Source organism: Geospiza fortis, unplaced genomic scaffold (genome assembly GCF_000277835.1).
Source record: "Geospiza fortis unplaced genomic scaffold, GeoFor_1.0 scaffold351, whole genome shotgun sequence".
Taxonomy (NCBI): domain Eukaryota; kingdom Metazoa; phylum Chordata; class Aves; order Passeriformes; family Thraupidae; genus Geospiza; species Geospiza fortis.
The window spans coordinates 1,988,799-2,006,573 of NW_005054419.1; the positions used below are offsets into that span (position 1 = coordinate 1,988,799).

The 17,775-nt window shown below is 42.6% G+C and overlaps 1 protein-coding gene across 2 annotated transcripts in view; it reads left to right on the plus strand.

Moving 5' to 3' along the window:
• The window catches only part of TRAPPC9 (trafficking protein particle complex 9), a 442,757-nt gene that overhangs the window by 420,848 nt on the left and 4,134 nt on the right, over window positions 1-17,775 (plus strand). For both annotated transcript variants that reach the window (XM_005426619.3, XM_031061591.1), the window contains one exon: window positions 11,562-11,785. In XM_005426619.3, coding sequence (XP_005426676.1) covers window positions 11,562-11,785 — 224 coding nt within the window. The remainder of the gene's footprint in view (window positions 1-11,561; window positions 11,786-17,775) is intronic.

Below are 17,775 nucleotides of genomic sequence, written 5' to 3' on the forward strand. Positions count from 1 at the left end.
GGAATGCTTTGCAGCACTTGACAGATGAAGCCCAAGGCATGCCTTGCAGTCTTGGGTATGGAGAGGATTTAATTTTTTACTCTGTCTAGCTGAACTCAGTGTTTCTTTTCTTCTTTTCCCACAATGTCATATCTGCAGTTTTATTTAAACTCAAAATTTTCATCCTCTGTGCACTCTGTTGTGCTGATATTTGAGGTTTCCTTTAGCTCAAAATGCAGTGATGGGAAAGAAAGGATTTCTAGGCTCTTACTTCAAGCCTTTTCTCAGAGAATTCTCCTTTAAACAGCATTATTTTTATTTCAATTTACTTTTCCTTGTGGTTGGGTTTTCTTTTATCCCCTCTACACTCTTCCTGCATGTCCTGTAAATCCTCAGGCTTTACCTTTGGTTTAGTGTAAGAGTTATTCCTGTAAGAAGCTGGTACCTCAATGAGCCAGCATGGGGATTTTGAAAACTTACAATTAAGATGTTTGGCTTTATCTTCTGGAAGTCACCTTCCCCTCTTACTTCTTTTTGGTAGCTTATTAGTTCATTTCTGCTTAATGAGAACTCCTTACTTCACTTTCCAGGACAGGTTAACTCCTCCCTAAAAAGTTTCAGAATCCCCATGTGGAAAGCTGATGCAGTGCTCGCTTCCTTGCCCCATCAGATTTGAGATCTGAGATACATAAATAAAGAATTGTTTTATTTATTTAGGGTTAGGTTTGGACTTTTTTTTGTTTAATTATTTCTGATTCTCTAGCAGAGCCATCTTCACATCCTAGGACAATAGGTCTGTGTAGTTCTAGGTGCCATACAAATTGTTCTGCTAAGCTCTTAGGAACATGAGTATTGTGGTCCCTAAAAGGTTATAGTCTTTGTCCCTGAGTGCTTATAGTCCAGCATTTTATATCTATCTATCTATCTATCTATCTATCTATCTATCTATCTAATCTATCTATCTATCTATCTATCTATCTATCTATCTATCTATCTATCATCTATCTATCATCTATCTATCTATATCTATATTATCTATCTATATAATCTATATCATCTGTATCTATATCATCAATATATCTATATCTGTATCTATATCTATATCACCTATCTATATAAATATAGATATAGATAAATACACACACATGTAAATATATCTGCATCTCTGTTGTGTGCTATAAAGATATATATGGTATATGTAAAAAAAAAAAAAAGTGAGCAGGGAGGAGGAATAGGAAAAATAATATACCAGAGTGATGAGAGAGAAGTAGTTTTGCACACAGGTTGTAGCCCACAGGTAGCAGTGGGCACAATTTGCCACCTCTGCAGCAATTATCACCAGGTTTCTGTGGTTATTGCTGTGTGACCTCAGCAATGGGTTTCTGCTGGCACAGGAAAAGATGGGATCACTATGGGGAATTTAGGCTGGCCTGAGCTTTACTGCCATATCTGGAAAGCTGGGAATGAGATCCATGCAAGGTGCCATGTGGACATAGCCAGGTCATGGACCTAGAGGATGATATTTGGTGCAGGGACTTCAGGAGAATAGAAAGTTTGAAGGTCTCAAAAGCAGAGATGAAGTGACTTTAATTTTTAATGCGTATAATCCAGTTAGATCTCAGAGGAGAGCTTGGCAGTGTAGGCAGAGCAAAAAGGTCAGTTCTGGAGACGTTCTCTAGAAAGCAGCATCAGGATTTAATCACAGGCTGTGGAGGTATGAGTCATGAGAGGATATCAAGTCAAAGTGAAAGCTGAGATTGGCAGGAAGGAATCTGATTTTATTTCTGAAATTAAGACAGGTATGGGGAGAAAAGGATTTCATGAAAAATTCAGGAGCTAGGTTTTGAGCATGTTCAGTTTTAGAAGTAGTAAATTATTAACAGAAATATCTCAGAGAAAGGCCAAAAGTAGTTTGGTTTGGTGACTCTAGGCTTAAAGATTTCTTGCTTTCTCTAAGCTTGATTGTTATTTGAGTGTTCATATCCCATCTAGCAAGGAAAACTATAGATTTGTATCACAGAGGATGACTGGAAACTTCCATCTACACATACCTATTACTGCAGTTCTTTTGTGCATTCAAATTGGATTTTGAGACAGGTCATGATATGGAAGCAGGATGCAATCAGAATAAAGAAGTCATAGTAGAGTTTGAGGGTTTCCAGCTTGCACCTGCCTGGATTATTTTCTCATGCCTTAATGCAAAAGTGAACTAAACATACATAGGAAAAATGGGAAAAAATTAAAACAATCCATTGGCAAGTGAAACAATTTAGAATCATCAGACTGAAATATGCTGTGAGTGAAATTCAAAGAATCTTCATGGAGAATATGTTCATTTTAGTGGGCACCCCAGGGTGCAGACATGGGGCACATGTGCCCTGGTACCCACAGGTCACCGCTGCCCTGCACAGAGCCCCACGATGGCAGTGTCTGTGCCTGGCCCTGTTTGATGCCCTCATTTAGCTTAGCTGGGTGCATTTCAGTCGTGGCTGGGCTAAAGGAGGCCTGTGAGGCTCAGTGTGCTCCTGCTCATGTTTACACAGCCACTGAAATGTGGTAAATCATCTACCTGCCTGCTAAAGGGGGGTTATACATTATCTCGTACCAGGCTGTGCCTGGTCTACAAAGACACAAAAATTCTTATGGCCTGGATATCTCATGAGGCTTTTTTAAGGCAAGTGTGGAAAATGAGTCACAGACTCACAATTTTTTCTTCAAATAGTCAGTATAACTTTTTTTACTTAAAGCATCTTGCACTGCTGTCTCTGTATGTCTGGGCATGGAGACACTGCTGTCTCATCTCTCTTCTCACCTGCATTTGAGTTCCTTCTGCTTCAGACAGTACCTCAGAGATCTCTTCCTACAGGCCTTAAAAAAGACAATTATACTACACATAGATTAGTTTAACCAGCAACCTAAGAAAACCAACACAACTCCCTGTTAGGTGTTACCTCTATGAGAACCCAGAGCACCACTCTGTGCTTGTCGAATGGGTAATGCAAAAAATATTGTTTCCACTTGAAATGGTAGAAAATACAGGAAAAAAATTCCAGTTCCATATTGCCTAATTCCATTATATTTTGGGTAAGTAAACTGTGTGGCTGAACTCAAATTTGACTTTGCATGCACAAAATGGAGTACAGCAGCCTAGTTTTGTGTCTCTGCTGTTAAATAGCATTGCTTCTCTTGTGAGCAGCTGTAGTTCACTGCCATCTCCATGGCAAACGTGCCACAATCACCACCCTTGTCACTGATTTGTAGAGCAGGTAACACTCCCTGGAGGTCTGCAATCCATCCAGTGTCTAGACTAAACCTGCTTTGAGGCTGAGACATGCTCCCAAAACAGCACAAAGTGCTATAGGCTCCCTTTTTACCATTAACTTTTGCAGCCACAAGTCAGACACTCTGACAAAGTTGTCATGAGGGTTTTCAAAATCTCTTCTACAGAGGGAGAGGTTTGTCCAACGTCCATCACTGCAGAATGGCAGGAAAAAAAGGGAGAAAATTTAAAGTCTCATTAAGCAACCAGTGAGGAAAGAGGTGATTTGCTTTCAGTGAACTGTAGGTTAAGTTATGTCATGGTGTGATTTTTAGGTTTGTCCTGTGCAGACCCAGAAGCTGGACTCAATGATCCTGGTGTGTTCCCTTCTAATTCAGGGTATTATATGATGCAGTTCAATTCCTGCAGAGGTTTTGCACAAAGCAGCCAATATACCAAAACCAGTGTTATATGATACTTCCTCATAGGTTTTAGTTTTGTTTAAATGTATTATAGGGCTTTTTCCCCTCTCCTTTTTTTCCCCCCACAGGGCTGGATTAGAATGCTCTGAAAGTAGTCCTGACACAGACAAGCTATAGAAATAAAGTTTTCAATAACTTAAAATAACATGCAAATCCCAGGCTTGTGAAATTTCAAGCACAAGGCACACACCGTATGCCAGCCTGACCTCCAGGCTGTGTAGCAGATAATAAAAGAAATTTTGTCAAACCTGCTTGTGATTAACAGACAAAAAAGGGTTGGCCCACATTCATAAATGAGACTATTTCAGCAAGCTGGGGCCATGTCATGGAATATTTTAAAATAAGTCAAAAGGAGCTCAGGCTTACTGGAAAACACAGAGCTTTGAGCATCTTGAAATCTCAGGGATCTGCCCTTATGCATTTAGATTAGGACTGGGCACAAGCAGAATAAACTCTGAAGTGATTTTTCACTTGATAGCAAATTGGGCAAAGCACCAAATCACAGGTTATCTTGGCTGCCAGAGGATGAGACAAGCAGGTGCCATCCATGTGCCAGCAGTTTCTTAGGGAAGGAGAAATGTCTGTCATAAAAGGCATGTGTGAAGTAAAATAACTCCCACCAAAACCAGGGAGGTTAAACTGAACTGACACATTTCTGAAATAAATCTGTGCTTAATGTGCATTCAGGTTTTAAGATCCCGAGCAGAAGCTGGAGGCAATCAAACCCCAGAGTCACATTCATGCTTCCCTCCTCAGCCAGCGTGACCCTGTTTTCTGGAGTTAATGGAAGAAGGTTGTACCACATTTAAATGTTCATAGCCAAGATCAAGTAGTGCTAAAACTGAATGCTGGTCACATGTCTGGAGCTTAAAATTGGACATCAACATTGCTCTGATTTGGAGAAAGAAATCTTACTCAGGGCAAAGGACAAGGTTGAGGAATCCTTTTGCAAGCAAGTCCCAGGGGATGCTGCAGCATCCTCAGCCTGCTGCCATCACAGAGTTAAGAACAGACACAAACTGGGAACAATTTGGCAAGAAAGATAATGGGACCAGTTGGGATCTGTCATCAGCATACTGGGCACTGCAAAAGAGTGATTAAATAGGAAGACACGGACAATTATCAAACACTAATTGCTTATTGTTGCTAGAACTAGATTTTAAATGTGTTTTTCTTTTTAATTGCTTTTGGAGCAAAAAAAAAGTGTCCTGAATTTAATTCTAAAATGTTTGGGAATGGGAAGTCTGCCAGGAACGGGGCAGCTCAGAGGTCCTGTGGAAGCAATTGCCTCTTTCACCAGCCTACATTCATGTCCAGTTATCCCATCCTCTGCCAACTTTCCTGTTTTCTGGTTCATGCCCTGATGTTGGCTGAAGGTCTCTGGGTTGCTGGTACTTGCAGGAAGCTGCAATAGTTTGTTCATATCCTTTTCTGTATTTTTCATTCATCACTGTCCAAGGGCCTTGACCCAAAAAGGAGCTGAACTCTTCAGGTCCACAGGGGGTTTGGAGAAGCAGGCTCTGAGTATAAGGGCAGTTTTTGGGACAGGACTAGCAGTGGTTGACAAGGTGAGATATCTGTGTAGTTTGAAGCTGTTACAGCACAAACATCTGTATACCTCTGTGCTCTGGTACTGCTGACTGCAGGGAAGGTCAGCAGGGGCTGGATTTGCCTCACTGTTGTGTCAGTATAACAATGAATGAACATGAGGATGTTATTCCAAATTAAGATGTTCAGGTTTGGTGCAGGGAGCAGGTCCAAATCATAGACAGAAGGTTGAATGCAAGTATCTGACAGGGTCTTGTGTTATTAAATAACCATTCAGCATTTTCCTGATGAAAGTGACAGGGAGCACAGTTTCTATATTCATAGAAATATCTTTTGTATGGATGTATTCAGCTCTGAAAGGGCTGCAGGACCTCATCATGCACAAATGAATGTAATCAAATCTGCCTCTCTGTGTGCAAATAATTTGCAGGAATGGTTTGGAAAATGAAAGGAAACTGGTCTACATTAGGCAGAACAAGTGCAAAGAGGGGAAACAGAAGCAGTGTTTAGGTTCATACTTTAGAGGAACTCAGGAAAATCCAGAGGTCCTATTGTCTCAATAGAATGCCACATGTCACCTGCTCCTTTGAGCTGCCCCAAAAACCAGACTGATAAATCTGGTGCTGACTTGACAGAGAGCATGAGGAGAGGGATAGGAAACTTGCTTGTGTGGAGACTGCTCCGTACAGAGAGTTTGCCTGTAGTACAGACTTCTTCCTCCTTTCTGATCTTTTCATGCAGCTGCATAAAATGTAGGATCAGAAATTGGGAGAATTGAGTAAACCTATTTCCGAATAAATTATCTCAAAAACAATTCCCTTTTCATTGTTAAGTTTCTTGCAAAGTCCTGAACAAATACTCTTTCAAAAAAGGTTAAGGGGAAAAAAAAAGAAATATAGAGAAGTTGTTCCAGACATCATGGTTGGCCCTTTCTGTGTTCTTTTTAAGGCAAATAGAAGGACAGCTGGCCTGGGCAAACATTTGAATCAGCATTTTAGATTTTTTGAGCACTGAATCATTCCATGAGATCTTCATTGCAGCAACTCTAGCATGGGCTCTGGGTCTTTGGCTTTCCTCCATCAAAGTAACTGAGGGGCATTATCCAGAGATGTCAGTGATGCTGCTGCTCCTCTCCCCTCCTCAGGCCATGGGTCTCCTGGTTCACAGACCAAGATGAGTCAAATTAGTATTTTTAAATTAACAATTGCAATGGTTGATTGACAGAGTACCCTGACTATAACAGCAAGGCTAGGCAAGACTTGATTTTCTTGGTTTTCTGGTTTTTCTTTTATTTGAGCAGTATTTACTCATCTGGGCATCTCATGCCTTGAGTTTTGTTGGTCAACTTGTTTGTGCAAAGCCATTCCTCTGTGAGGTGTTTGCTCAGAGTCCTCAGAGCTGCAGAGAATGGCAGAGACCAGTGCAAGTGCATCAGCTGGGGATTCAACATCCAGTTTATAGGGAAATATCCAATGGAAATTTCTCCATCCCTCTCCTGTAAAGACCAGCAAAACTACCCTACCTTTCTCTTCAGTCTGGTTTTTTTTTTGAAATCAGCTCAAAAATTAGTGAAGAGAGAAAACATTGCTGGAACATGCATTTCCACTGGGATTAAATGTATTTGTATGTGTCTTTCCAAAATTAAACCTGGACACTGGCAAAGAGGGACTTGGGTGTGAAAATGCAATTAGCCATGACTAAGGACTCTTGATATACAGGGGGACCAATGACTTCTTGCATGGCAGCTTGAAAAAGTGGCAAGAACAACTTACTATGTGTTAATATGAGCAGAGTAAATAACACAAAATATTATTAATGTTTGGTGTTCAGTTCCAAGCAGCTCCTTTGGGTGATGTAGTGCACCGGGCAGGTGATGGTAAATGATGTTTTTCTTGTGGGATAGTCATTGTCTTCCTGATAGTAACATTAATTCCCTTTTCTTGAGAGTTCTTTTCATGAAAGAAAGACATTATAAGAATACTGATACATTATTTTTACATAATGGTCTCTCACAGACTTCCTGTGGTGGCAATAAGCATCACCCATCAGCTGGGCTATGAAACAGCATTTCCATCTTAAAGATTAATTCATGGAGATCCTAAAAGCCTTGGCAAAGGCTGTCAATGAAAAACCAAGACTTTCCAATCACCTTTCTCAGTGGTTGTAGCAGCCTCATATTCCACCTTCCAAAATGTGTTGGATAACATTTTCTCCCTCGATACAATAATCACTTAGGGAAGGTCCTGAAGGGAAAAGAGAATGGCCCTGTGCCTGTTCATTAATGTGTGGAAGAGAAAATGCCTGTCCTTCTTTTCATGGCTGTCAGGCATTGCAGGGTAATTTTGGCACCCAAGGATGGCAACACATGTGGGCCTTGTAGGTAAATGAGCAGGAAAAGGGGTGGGGGGACAGCATTCTATTGGCTATTGCATTACTTCAAAAATGATTTAACTTTTAATTAAAGGAGTTTGGGAGATTGCTAGGTCTTTATGCTCCCCCCCTTCTGTCATCCAGATTTCATGCTGCCACTTTTAAAATGCAATTTATAAATGCAGTTGGAATTCAACTTGGTCCTTCTAATTTTCTCAAGTGCTGTTTCTCCCGTATCTGAATCTTCGTAGGATGGAGATGCAGCCACGACTGATTTCTGTGCTAGTGACTGCATCTTCTGATTCAGAGCTCCTGTACTCTGAAGCCAGTAATGATTCACTCTCACAGCAGTGGTGTGAGCAGTCTCAGCTTTTCTATGCCATCTGTGTGAGGGAGCTGAATCTGCAGAAACGAGACCCTGTGCACATGGCTTTTCCTCTGCTCATGGATGAAAATATTAAAGCAAATCCGTCTGGTCCATGAGCTGTTTTCTGTGTCAGGAAGGGAGTAAAGCTGCCTGTCAAACCAAGCTGTTCTCCCTGATGAAAGGGGGCTGTTTTTAAACACTCCTTTCCATAGTATTTTGCACGCCAGCCATGTGTGCTCTCTCATCTGACATCTCATTGAGATCCTTGGCTCTGGTACTGCAGGAGGGAAGTGTGTTCTGGCAAGGAAGGAAATAATCTCTCAATATGTACACAAACACATGTACACACACACACACACACACACACACTTCTAAATCAGTCTAAAAGAATTGAATTTTTCTATTTTTTTATTTTTAGGAATGAGAAAAAAATTAATCTGGTTGAGCCAGACTTAAATGTTTCCCTTTTGTTTGGATTTTCTATTTTCTCATGAAGACATTAGAAAGAAATGCTCTGAGCTATTATTAGATACAAAGGTAGAGATAGAGGGCAAAGGGTTCATTTACAATTCCTACAGCAGACCATTGAAGCTAAGAGGCACTTGAGAAGCAACTTGAAAATATAGATTCATCCACTAAGCTTAGGGGGTATTTCCAAAGGTTTGTGCTGGTCTGGGGATTTAACCCTTTGTACAGCAGTAAAACCCACTGGGTGCAGGAAGCAGAAAACAAGTGTGTTGTTGTTTTTGGTTTTTTTTTTTTTAGTTAATGAAAGGAGTCACCTTGCAGGGAGAAGGTTTGAAACATGAACTGATATAAAGTAATGAATTGATATAAATGCACTTCTTTTGATGGAAGCAACTGGACTTCAGCTCTGTGCTTTTTCTTCTTTTTCTCCTTTTTCTTCTTTTTCCTTTTCTTCTTCTTCTTCTTCTTCTTCTTCTTCTTCTTCTTCTTCTTCTTCTTCTCCTTCTTCTCCTCCTCCTCCATCTTCTGTTGTGATGGTGACACTTTTTGATTGGTTTAGAATAGAGACAGACTGTCAAACGTAGGTGATAAGTATTGGAAAACTGTTGTAAATAAATACACAAATAACATAACACCACCCAAAGGGCAAGTGCTGTGCCACAACCTGACCTGCAGGACAGATCTCAGCAGGTCAGAGAAAGAATGTAATAGATAAGAAAAAATAAACAACCTTGAAAATCAGAACTGACGAATCTCGACTTCTTCGGTCGCGCAGCTGGGAAAAAGAGACTTTGTGACACCTTGGGGTCATCTCAACCACAGAAACCTGAGATTTTGGGAAACCCAAGTCAGTTAATCGCTGATAATGTGATACCATTATAACCACTACTTCACCACCATGATCTTAGGGCAATACTGCAAGAAGCAGATTGATCATGTTGGGCAGGACAGGCCATGGCATTAGAGTGTGCTGCTGCAGGAGAAATCCAATGCCATAAAGGTTTTCTAGCCCTTCCCTAAAATGCAGTGGTGATTATCACTTCCTTTCAGAGAATCACAGAGATGGGCAGGGACCTCTGGAAATCACTGTGGTCCTATCCCTGCTCAAGCAGGGCCACCTAAAGCCACTTGCCATGGACCTTGTGCAGATGGCTTTTGAGTATCTCCAGGGATGGAGACTCCACAACCTCCCTGGGCAACCTGTGCCAGTGCTGGGCCACCTTCACAGGAAAGAAATTATTTCCTGGTGGTCAGAGGGAAGCTCCTGTGTTTGTATGTGCACAGTGATCCTGCCACTGGGCAGCATTGAGTCAGAGCCTGGCTATGTCCTCTCACTTCCCTCAAGGTGTTCATCTACGTTGCTGAGACTCCCTGGAGTCTTCCCCAGCCTGAGCAGTGCCAGTGCTCACATTCTGTCCTCATGGGAGGGATGCTCCAGTCCCTTAATCCTCCTGATGATCCTGCATTGGAGTCTCTCCAGTGTGTCCCTGTCTCTCTTGTAATGAGGAGCCCAGAACTGGACACAGCACTCCAGGACTCCTCAATAGTGTTCTAATTGTCCAAAAAAAAAAAAAAGAGAAAGGAAATTTTGGAACAGGGGCTGTTCCAACTGGGACACCAACACTGGTTTTGGATAGCTTCAGCTTGAACACCAAAGGGGCTTTTTGTGCTCTTTTTGCCAAACCTCTTGTATCTGATGCTGCTGGATTTGGACAGCTTTGGTCGAGGAGAGGTTTTCATCTGGGTACCTCAGCTTTGCTGGCATGACCTCTGGAATAAATGTTCCTTTCTGAACCTTTTTCTTTTTTGGCAATAACTTTAGTTTGTTTTTTATCCAGTGGCTGTGTTGAGGCTTGTTCAGTTTGCAAGGCTAAAGGGCATCACAAGAACATGCATCATTTTGCACTTTTTGTCCAAGGCAACGAAACAAAACTAAGTTAAAAAAAATAATTTTGGTGTATTTTTTTTTCTGTGACAACTCCTGAATCATAAAAATAGTGTCTTTCCTTGAAGAGGGGATATTACTAATGTAAATCCAATGCAGAGGAATAATATGATGTATGTCAAAAGGCAAGCATCCAAGGAGGAGCAGGAGTGATGGAAATGCCTCATGGGCATATGAGATTCTGGGGATAGGTATTCACACAAAGGATGCTTTCTTACATGTGCCCAGGGCTTTCTCTTATCTCTGAACATGAACCCATAATGAAATAGAAATGTTCCCGTATTAATAGTGCATTGGAGATAACCCTCATCTGGAAAATACAGTAATACTGCACAACTGGGAACCCTTTCAGAGCAGGGAATTGGACTGGCAATTTCATAGTGTGTTGGTAATGAAACATTTTGGTTCTGTATAAGCAAATGGGCAAGGTTAATGGACACATTACTCTGGCTGTCATTGTCCCAGCAGTAACCAATTTAGAGGCTTTATATTTTCTGCTGTCCCAGTAAGGGAAAGAAAAGTAGAAAATTAAAAATAGAAATACCAGAGTGATTTAAAGTGCAAAGAGTGAACAAGCTTGTAGTACTCCAGTATTATTTTAAAATCCCTCTTTTCCTTATAATCAGTATTTTAATTTATGTATTACATTGCAAATTCTGCCAATGTCTGTCCTGCTCCAAAAGCTCACCTCCACACAGAAGGATTTATTCTGGCTGTAACACATGAACATGAGCCTCCAGCCCTGGATCTCTCTAGCTGTTGTTTGTATTGATGGTTCCTGTTTGTATTTCCCTTCACCTCACGCTGTTGATTTGCAGAACCATGAGAAATAATCTGTGGCTTTGGCCTTCAAGGGAAGAGGTTAAAAAATATCTTCTGGTGCCTGTGTATATATCATAATTGGGTTTTTTTTCATAGCTCTTTCAACAGCTGTGGGCAGATACCAGGCCCTCATGAGCTGTTTTTTCTCAAGCAGGTTCCCTGCACAACAGCACAGCACTGGGTTTTCTCTCCCAGAATTAACTGTCCCACACTCCTGGTTTCACTGAGGTTACTTTTTTCTTGGTGAGCCTCCTGTCAAGATTAATGCAGCTTCTGAAGCAGGTGTCTAGCCTAATGAGGACTTGTTTCCTTGCTTTGCAGACATCCTGGTTGATGGCAAGGTGTGTGACTGCGATGTGGTGGTGACCTGCCAGGTGGGGGACCCTGTCCCCCTGCAGGTGAAGTTGACCAACTGGAGCAAGCACAGCGTGGGGCCCTTTGCTCTGACCATGATGCCCTACCAGGATTACCAGAATGGGGTGCACAACTATGAGCTGCAGGATGCCATTACCTTCGTGGGCTCCAACACCTTCCACATCGATACCGTGAGTTCTTTGGTCACGAGTATCAGCATTTTGAGTGATGTGCATTTGAAAGGGGCTTCATTACTCTATTGTACATTGTAAAGCAGATTAATTTTTGGAAATACCCATGATTATGGCAGCTTTTGCTAACAGAGCTGCTGCATTCATCTGGAATGGTCTCTCTGAAATGGTTTAAGACTGCAATTTCCTACCATGTAAACCACTAGTAAATTATCAGAGGCAGCAATTTCTGGTCACTCCAGATCTGGCTGAATGTGAATGGGTAGCCCTAGATTGAATGTTCAATACCATATTGCCAGTCCCTTGAGTCTCCCAGCACAGCCTGCAGTAATAGATTTTAAATAACTTTTTTTTTTTTTCTTCAGTCCATAAGAAACATTCCCCAGGCTGAGCCAAGGAACTCAGCAAATCAGTTCTAGTCATGTCCTGAGGAAACACAACAGACTGCAAAAAGAAAATGCTAAGCATTAATGACCAATTTGATGAGCTGGTTCATTTCCTGGATGCTTAGCATACTGTTATAAAACCATAAAGAAATGCATAAAATTAAGCAAAAAAAAAAAAAGAGACCCTTTTTAAAACAATTGAGATTATAATTTTTCTCGCAATTTCTCTAGAAAATTCAAGTCTAGGAGCTTTTTGCTTCTAAGGCAAGACACTGAAAATACAGATAACATTACTCTCTCCCACATCCTTCCCTCCCAAAAATACAGCAACAAAATACCTGGAATGAAAATTCACAGGCAATGCTGCAGAATGGAATGAGCAGCATTTCTGATAACTCATGAAATAAACATGAAGAATGGGGTGAGTGTTTGGGACTGTGCTTAGGACCTTTGTTTAGGACAGCTCTTCAGATTGGTAATAAAATGTACCTGTCAAAATTAAATGTATAAGTGAACCTTAGTCAGAAAGAAATTAAAGGTTAATCACAGAGACCGTCGCCATGCATATTTTTCAATTATGCATCACAGAAGAAAATATTTCTAAAAGCTAATGAGCATGAAATATACCATCAGCTTGATTCTTAATGGGGGCTAACTGCATTCTTGTAGCTGAATAATTTAAATATGCCAACAGAAATCATCCATGGATGGCTTTCTTTGACTCTGGTTCTGACAATGTGGAGTTTTTAATCAGAGTGGTGGTGTTTGGATGCCCAGCTGCCAAAGGGCCTGACCCTCCAGGCTAATGAGGGAAAAGGGAGATGTCAGTGTGATGTATTCTTACCTTCTGATTGAGTCTCCTACGGGGCAAAAGTCAGGAGGTCACATCTCTGGTGCCTGCCCAGGCAGCCTTCTCATACGTTCCGGTCCCTGCCTTTGCCCCATTGCTCAGGAGTTTGACATTTCTCCTGTAAACACAATCCCCAAGAAGTTAAAAATAGAATTGTTTTCTGCTGCTTGTCCTCCTTTCCATACAAAAAGGTGAAATGAACAAAATGTCGACTCTTAGACAAGAAGTGTTACATTTCACTGTGTGTGGTGTTGACGCCACACAGGCTCCAAGGGAAAGTTCTTGGTCACCTTCTTTGGGGTGTAGAGCCCTGATTGTGGAAGAAAATCCTTTATGTCTGCCAGAGTCCCTTTCTTTCCTCATAATAACTAATTTAGGAATAGAAAATAGATTTCAGAAAGTTCCACCTGTTTGGGGGGGATGAGGGGAAGTCCTGGTTTGATGCTTCAGGGAAGAACCACCATGCTCAGAATTGTGCTTTTGCTCTGAGTTTGGCCAAAAGTCAGACAGGCACTGGTTAGAAAACCAAAGAAGCTCATGGCTGGGTGGGATGAAAGACAACCAGAGTTTCTCTTTTTTATAAACCAAAGTTGAGATACTGGACCAGATTCCCTGCTGGTTTTCAACTCAGTGCTGCTGCATGGAAGCTGTAAAAAATGTCCCCATCATTTTTTTAACCTGAGGTCAAGGGCACTTGGCTATATTTCTTGTTTAGTGGAAGTGGCTTGAGGTGCTGCCCTTTCCCAGCTGCTTGTGAAAGAAACACCCCTCTCCCCCTGCAGGCCCATCAGGACAGGCGCTGTGAGAACTTGTTTTTGTGCAAAGTTGTCCAGTTTAGCAAAAACCACGTTGGTCAGCAGTTTAAGTTAATTGGGCTGACTTCACACTGACACCGGCACAGGAATGCTGACATGATTTATTGCAGGGCTGAGCTGGGTGGGAGGGAGGATGGAGAATCAAGTCTGGTTTCGTGTATCACTGGTGCGTGGTCAAGAACGAGTGGGAGCATCAGGTATTGCAGGAAGGGCAGATACTCCTCACACCCTGAAAATTCACTCTGTTGTCATGTAGAAACTTCACTATTGGTACAAAAGAACCCCAACAGATCCCTCTGCCTTCCTAAATATTAAGTCTCATGCTCAAAATTCACTGTTATTTTTGATTCCAGACTAAAAAGTCTCAAAGCAGTTTCTACTGCTACCTGGAAGACAAGGGACATATATGGGAATTTTCAGGATGCACATGCCACTTTGCAGTGTGAATATAAATTGTTGAAAGGGTAAAAGTCACACAATTTTGTATTTCCCTTTCTTGTGGCTTGAAGTCCGAGTTAGAAGATTTATCTTGGAAGTAATTTAGTGATGCTTCTTCACCTCTTTGTGCTTTTACCTCAGTTCAATGCAGCAGCCTGGGTTTGTGTCACAAAGTCTCTGCTGGATATGATACTTCAAAAAGCAAAGTCTTTTCTGGAAAATTTTTGAAGGATATTGAGTTATTTCCATGCATTTTACATTAAGTAAAGTCTGCCTTTTTAAGCACAACTTCTAATTTGGCTAACCTTACTTTTCTCTGTATTTGACAGAAAAAGTGACTTTCTCCATTATGGCTTAAATATTTAACATTTTTTATTCAGTGGGTGATTTTGAAACATGAGTTAACATGGTGGAACTTACCCATTAAAATACAGTGGATTTATTTTTTTATGTTGCTTCACAACATAAAGTTTATCTTTTGCCCTATTATTAAACTTTCTTAGTTCTTACCTCTGTTTTTTGTTGAATAATTAGTTGATCAGACAGAGTTGGTTTTTTTTACAAATTGAAACCAAAAATATTGCCTTCTGTGGAGAATCCTGTAACTCAACAATTCATCCTCTCTTGTTGTCCCTGCTTGTGCCATCACTTATCTTCAAGCAAGATTTTTTCCTGTGTGTGTTATCACACACAAGCTCAAGCGATTGGTAGTTGGAGATGAGGAGAAATTCATTAGTAGATGGTCATTTTGAATCAGCTCAGAAGCCATGGTGAACATTTGCTCACTTCTGGCAGGTCCTCTGTGGCCCATCTGGAACAAATTATTTTTCTTGGCACTGTTTTATTCACACTGTAAACTCTTTGGGGCAGCGAGCAGTAGCTGGCACCAGCCCTAATCTCCAACTGAGCTCCCTAAGTACTACAGCAGTATAAATAAGTAGTAATTAGTTCTAAGCAATCACAGTCCCACATGGTAGCCTAAATCAGGGAAGGATTAGGATGCAGCTAGAAACTTAATTTTTCTTCTATCTTGGTGGAACAAAGGACTAATGTGGACTTTTTTCCCTTGATTTTCGATCTTTATTTTCTGAGGTACAAGCTGCTCATCTTTGTTTCCCTGAATGGTGGAATTTTAATAAAACCTGTTTTAACTCTGCCCTGGCTCAGGAGTGTCAGCATCCTGATGAATGATTCAACAGACACACAGGCACAGGTCTGGGCAGTGGCACAGCAGAGCTGTGTGCTGCTGGGCTGGAGGACAACACGAATTTGGTCTGGGTCAGGCCGGAGTCGTGCTCCTCATGGGTGAGCTGGGTCAGGCACTGCAGGCTGTGGGGTGCTGTGTCCTGCCAGCCATGCAGGTGACCACCTGAACAGGCCACTCTGAGTGGCTGAGCAAGTCACCAGACTTATGCAGTTTAGGGAACATTTTGCCTCATTCTGTGTTTGATCAGGTGAGTCCTTGTGTTGAACAGCTGGCTTAGGTGTGGACATCCACTTTACAGACACTTGGGTGGATCCAGTTCCAGACTGAGATGCCTGGATGAGGAGGGGTTACCAGGGGTGTTGCCCCACTGAGCTCCCATGAGGCCATGGAGGCGTGGTCTGCAGCAGGTGGAACCTGGCTCATTAACACAGGGCTGAGATTCAGTTGCCTAAAAGTAGATGTTTGCCATCATACAGGTGCTGTGGGTATCCTACCAGCCACCAGATGCTGCCAGAAATCCTGTAAGACATCTTGGGCATCTTCCCAGTCCTGTGCAGGTGTCTCAGTGCCTTAGACCATCCCATTGCCTGTGTTTAGGTAACTGTTCTGGCTCTGCAGGCTGCCTGGGGAGCCCATTCTGTGTCTGCTCCACTGCCTCCTTGACTAGGTATCCTCCTTTTGTAGTAGGACCTTGGATACCTTGGGCTCCTAAATGTAGGTTTAACCTCAAAATTAGTCCTGGTCCTGGTGTAGCAGCTGGGCTGGATGTGACCCTCTGCTGACCTGACTGCTGCAGCTGGATGTCTGATCTTTTGGGAATCTTTGTAGGGAGACCCACTGGAGACTCAGCCTTACATTCCAAATTTGGTTCCTATTTTGAAGGAAACATCTGGTAACTTCTGCAGCGCCACCTGCACTTGAGCAAGGCAAAGGCTTCAAGCTCATTTTGCTTCCCTGTTTCTTCTCCAAACCACAAGTGTTGATGCTGTGGTGGTGGCACAACAGATGTGGGTAGAGCCCAAACCATGAATGTCTGCTGTTGATGCTGATGAGCCTGGAGCCACCTTCCTGCTTGCCAAGGGCTCTGAGCTGTGCTGTCACAGACATTCCTTCGTGGTGCAGCCAGATCAGGAGAAATGGACCAGGAGCTTGGAACAGCTCAGGGTGCTGAGGAGGCTTCGTTTGCTGTTTGCCTGCACCCACTGCTGGCATTAGTGCCTGCCCCTGCCCTCCTCTGCAGGAAAGCCCACATCAGCTCCAGTGAGGCAGAAATCAGGCAGGCAGCCCTGGGAGAAGGGCAGGGGAGCATGAGGGGACATGTTTGGATGTTGTTCTGCGTGTCCAGATGTGGTGCCAGAGGGCAGGAGCTGTTACCCAGCCTGGAGGGGAGATGCCAAGGACAGGGTCAGGGCAACAGCTGTGGCTGCTCTGATCCCTACGTGGATGATATGATGATGGTACAAGTTTGCTGTAGGTCAGCAGAAGTGCTCAACACCAAAACCAAAGGGAGCCTGGGCTCTCCAGCTCTGAGGATGTGAACAGAGAGCCCCTTGTGCAGGAGCTGCAATTTAGAGTCACAGAAGCAAAGAATGGTTTGGGTTGGAAGGAAACTTAAAGTTCATCTCATTCCAACCCCCCTGCCATGGGGAGGGACACCTTCCCCTATCCCAGGTTGCTCCAAGCCCCACCCAGCCTGGCCTTGAACACTTCCAGGGATGGGGCATCCATAGATGCCCTGGGCAGCCTGTGCCAGAGCCTCACCACCCTCACAGTTAAGAATTTTTTCCATATATATCCTAAATTTCCCCTCTTTAAATTTGATCCCCTTACTCTTTGTCCTATCCCTACAGATCCTGATGGAGAGCCTTTTCCAGCTTCTCTGTAGCTCCTTCAAATACTGGAAGGTGCTGTGAGGTCTCCACTCAACCTTCTCCAGGCTGAACAACCCCCAACTTTCTCAGCCTGTCTTCATAGAAAAGCTGCTCCAGTACCTTCAGCAACTTTGTGGCCCCTCTCTGGACTTCTTCCAGTTTAGGGAGGTCCAACAAAGCAGACTGATAGCCCAGGGGACTATACAGGATGATGTCTCCTGGCTAAAGAACCCAGCAGTGATAGTCCAAAAAAAAGCTAGAATGGGAGAAAATGCAAACAGCTCATTCCCTTCACTTCTGAAAGCTACAGAGAATCAACCTTGTGGAAGGTGGTGGCTGGAAGTTTACAGCTCTCTGGAATACTATTGAGTTCCAAGCACCCCTGAAATCTTCTGTTGATCATTTGCCTTCCCCCTGTTCCCC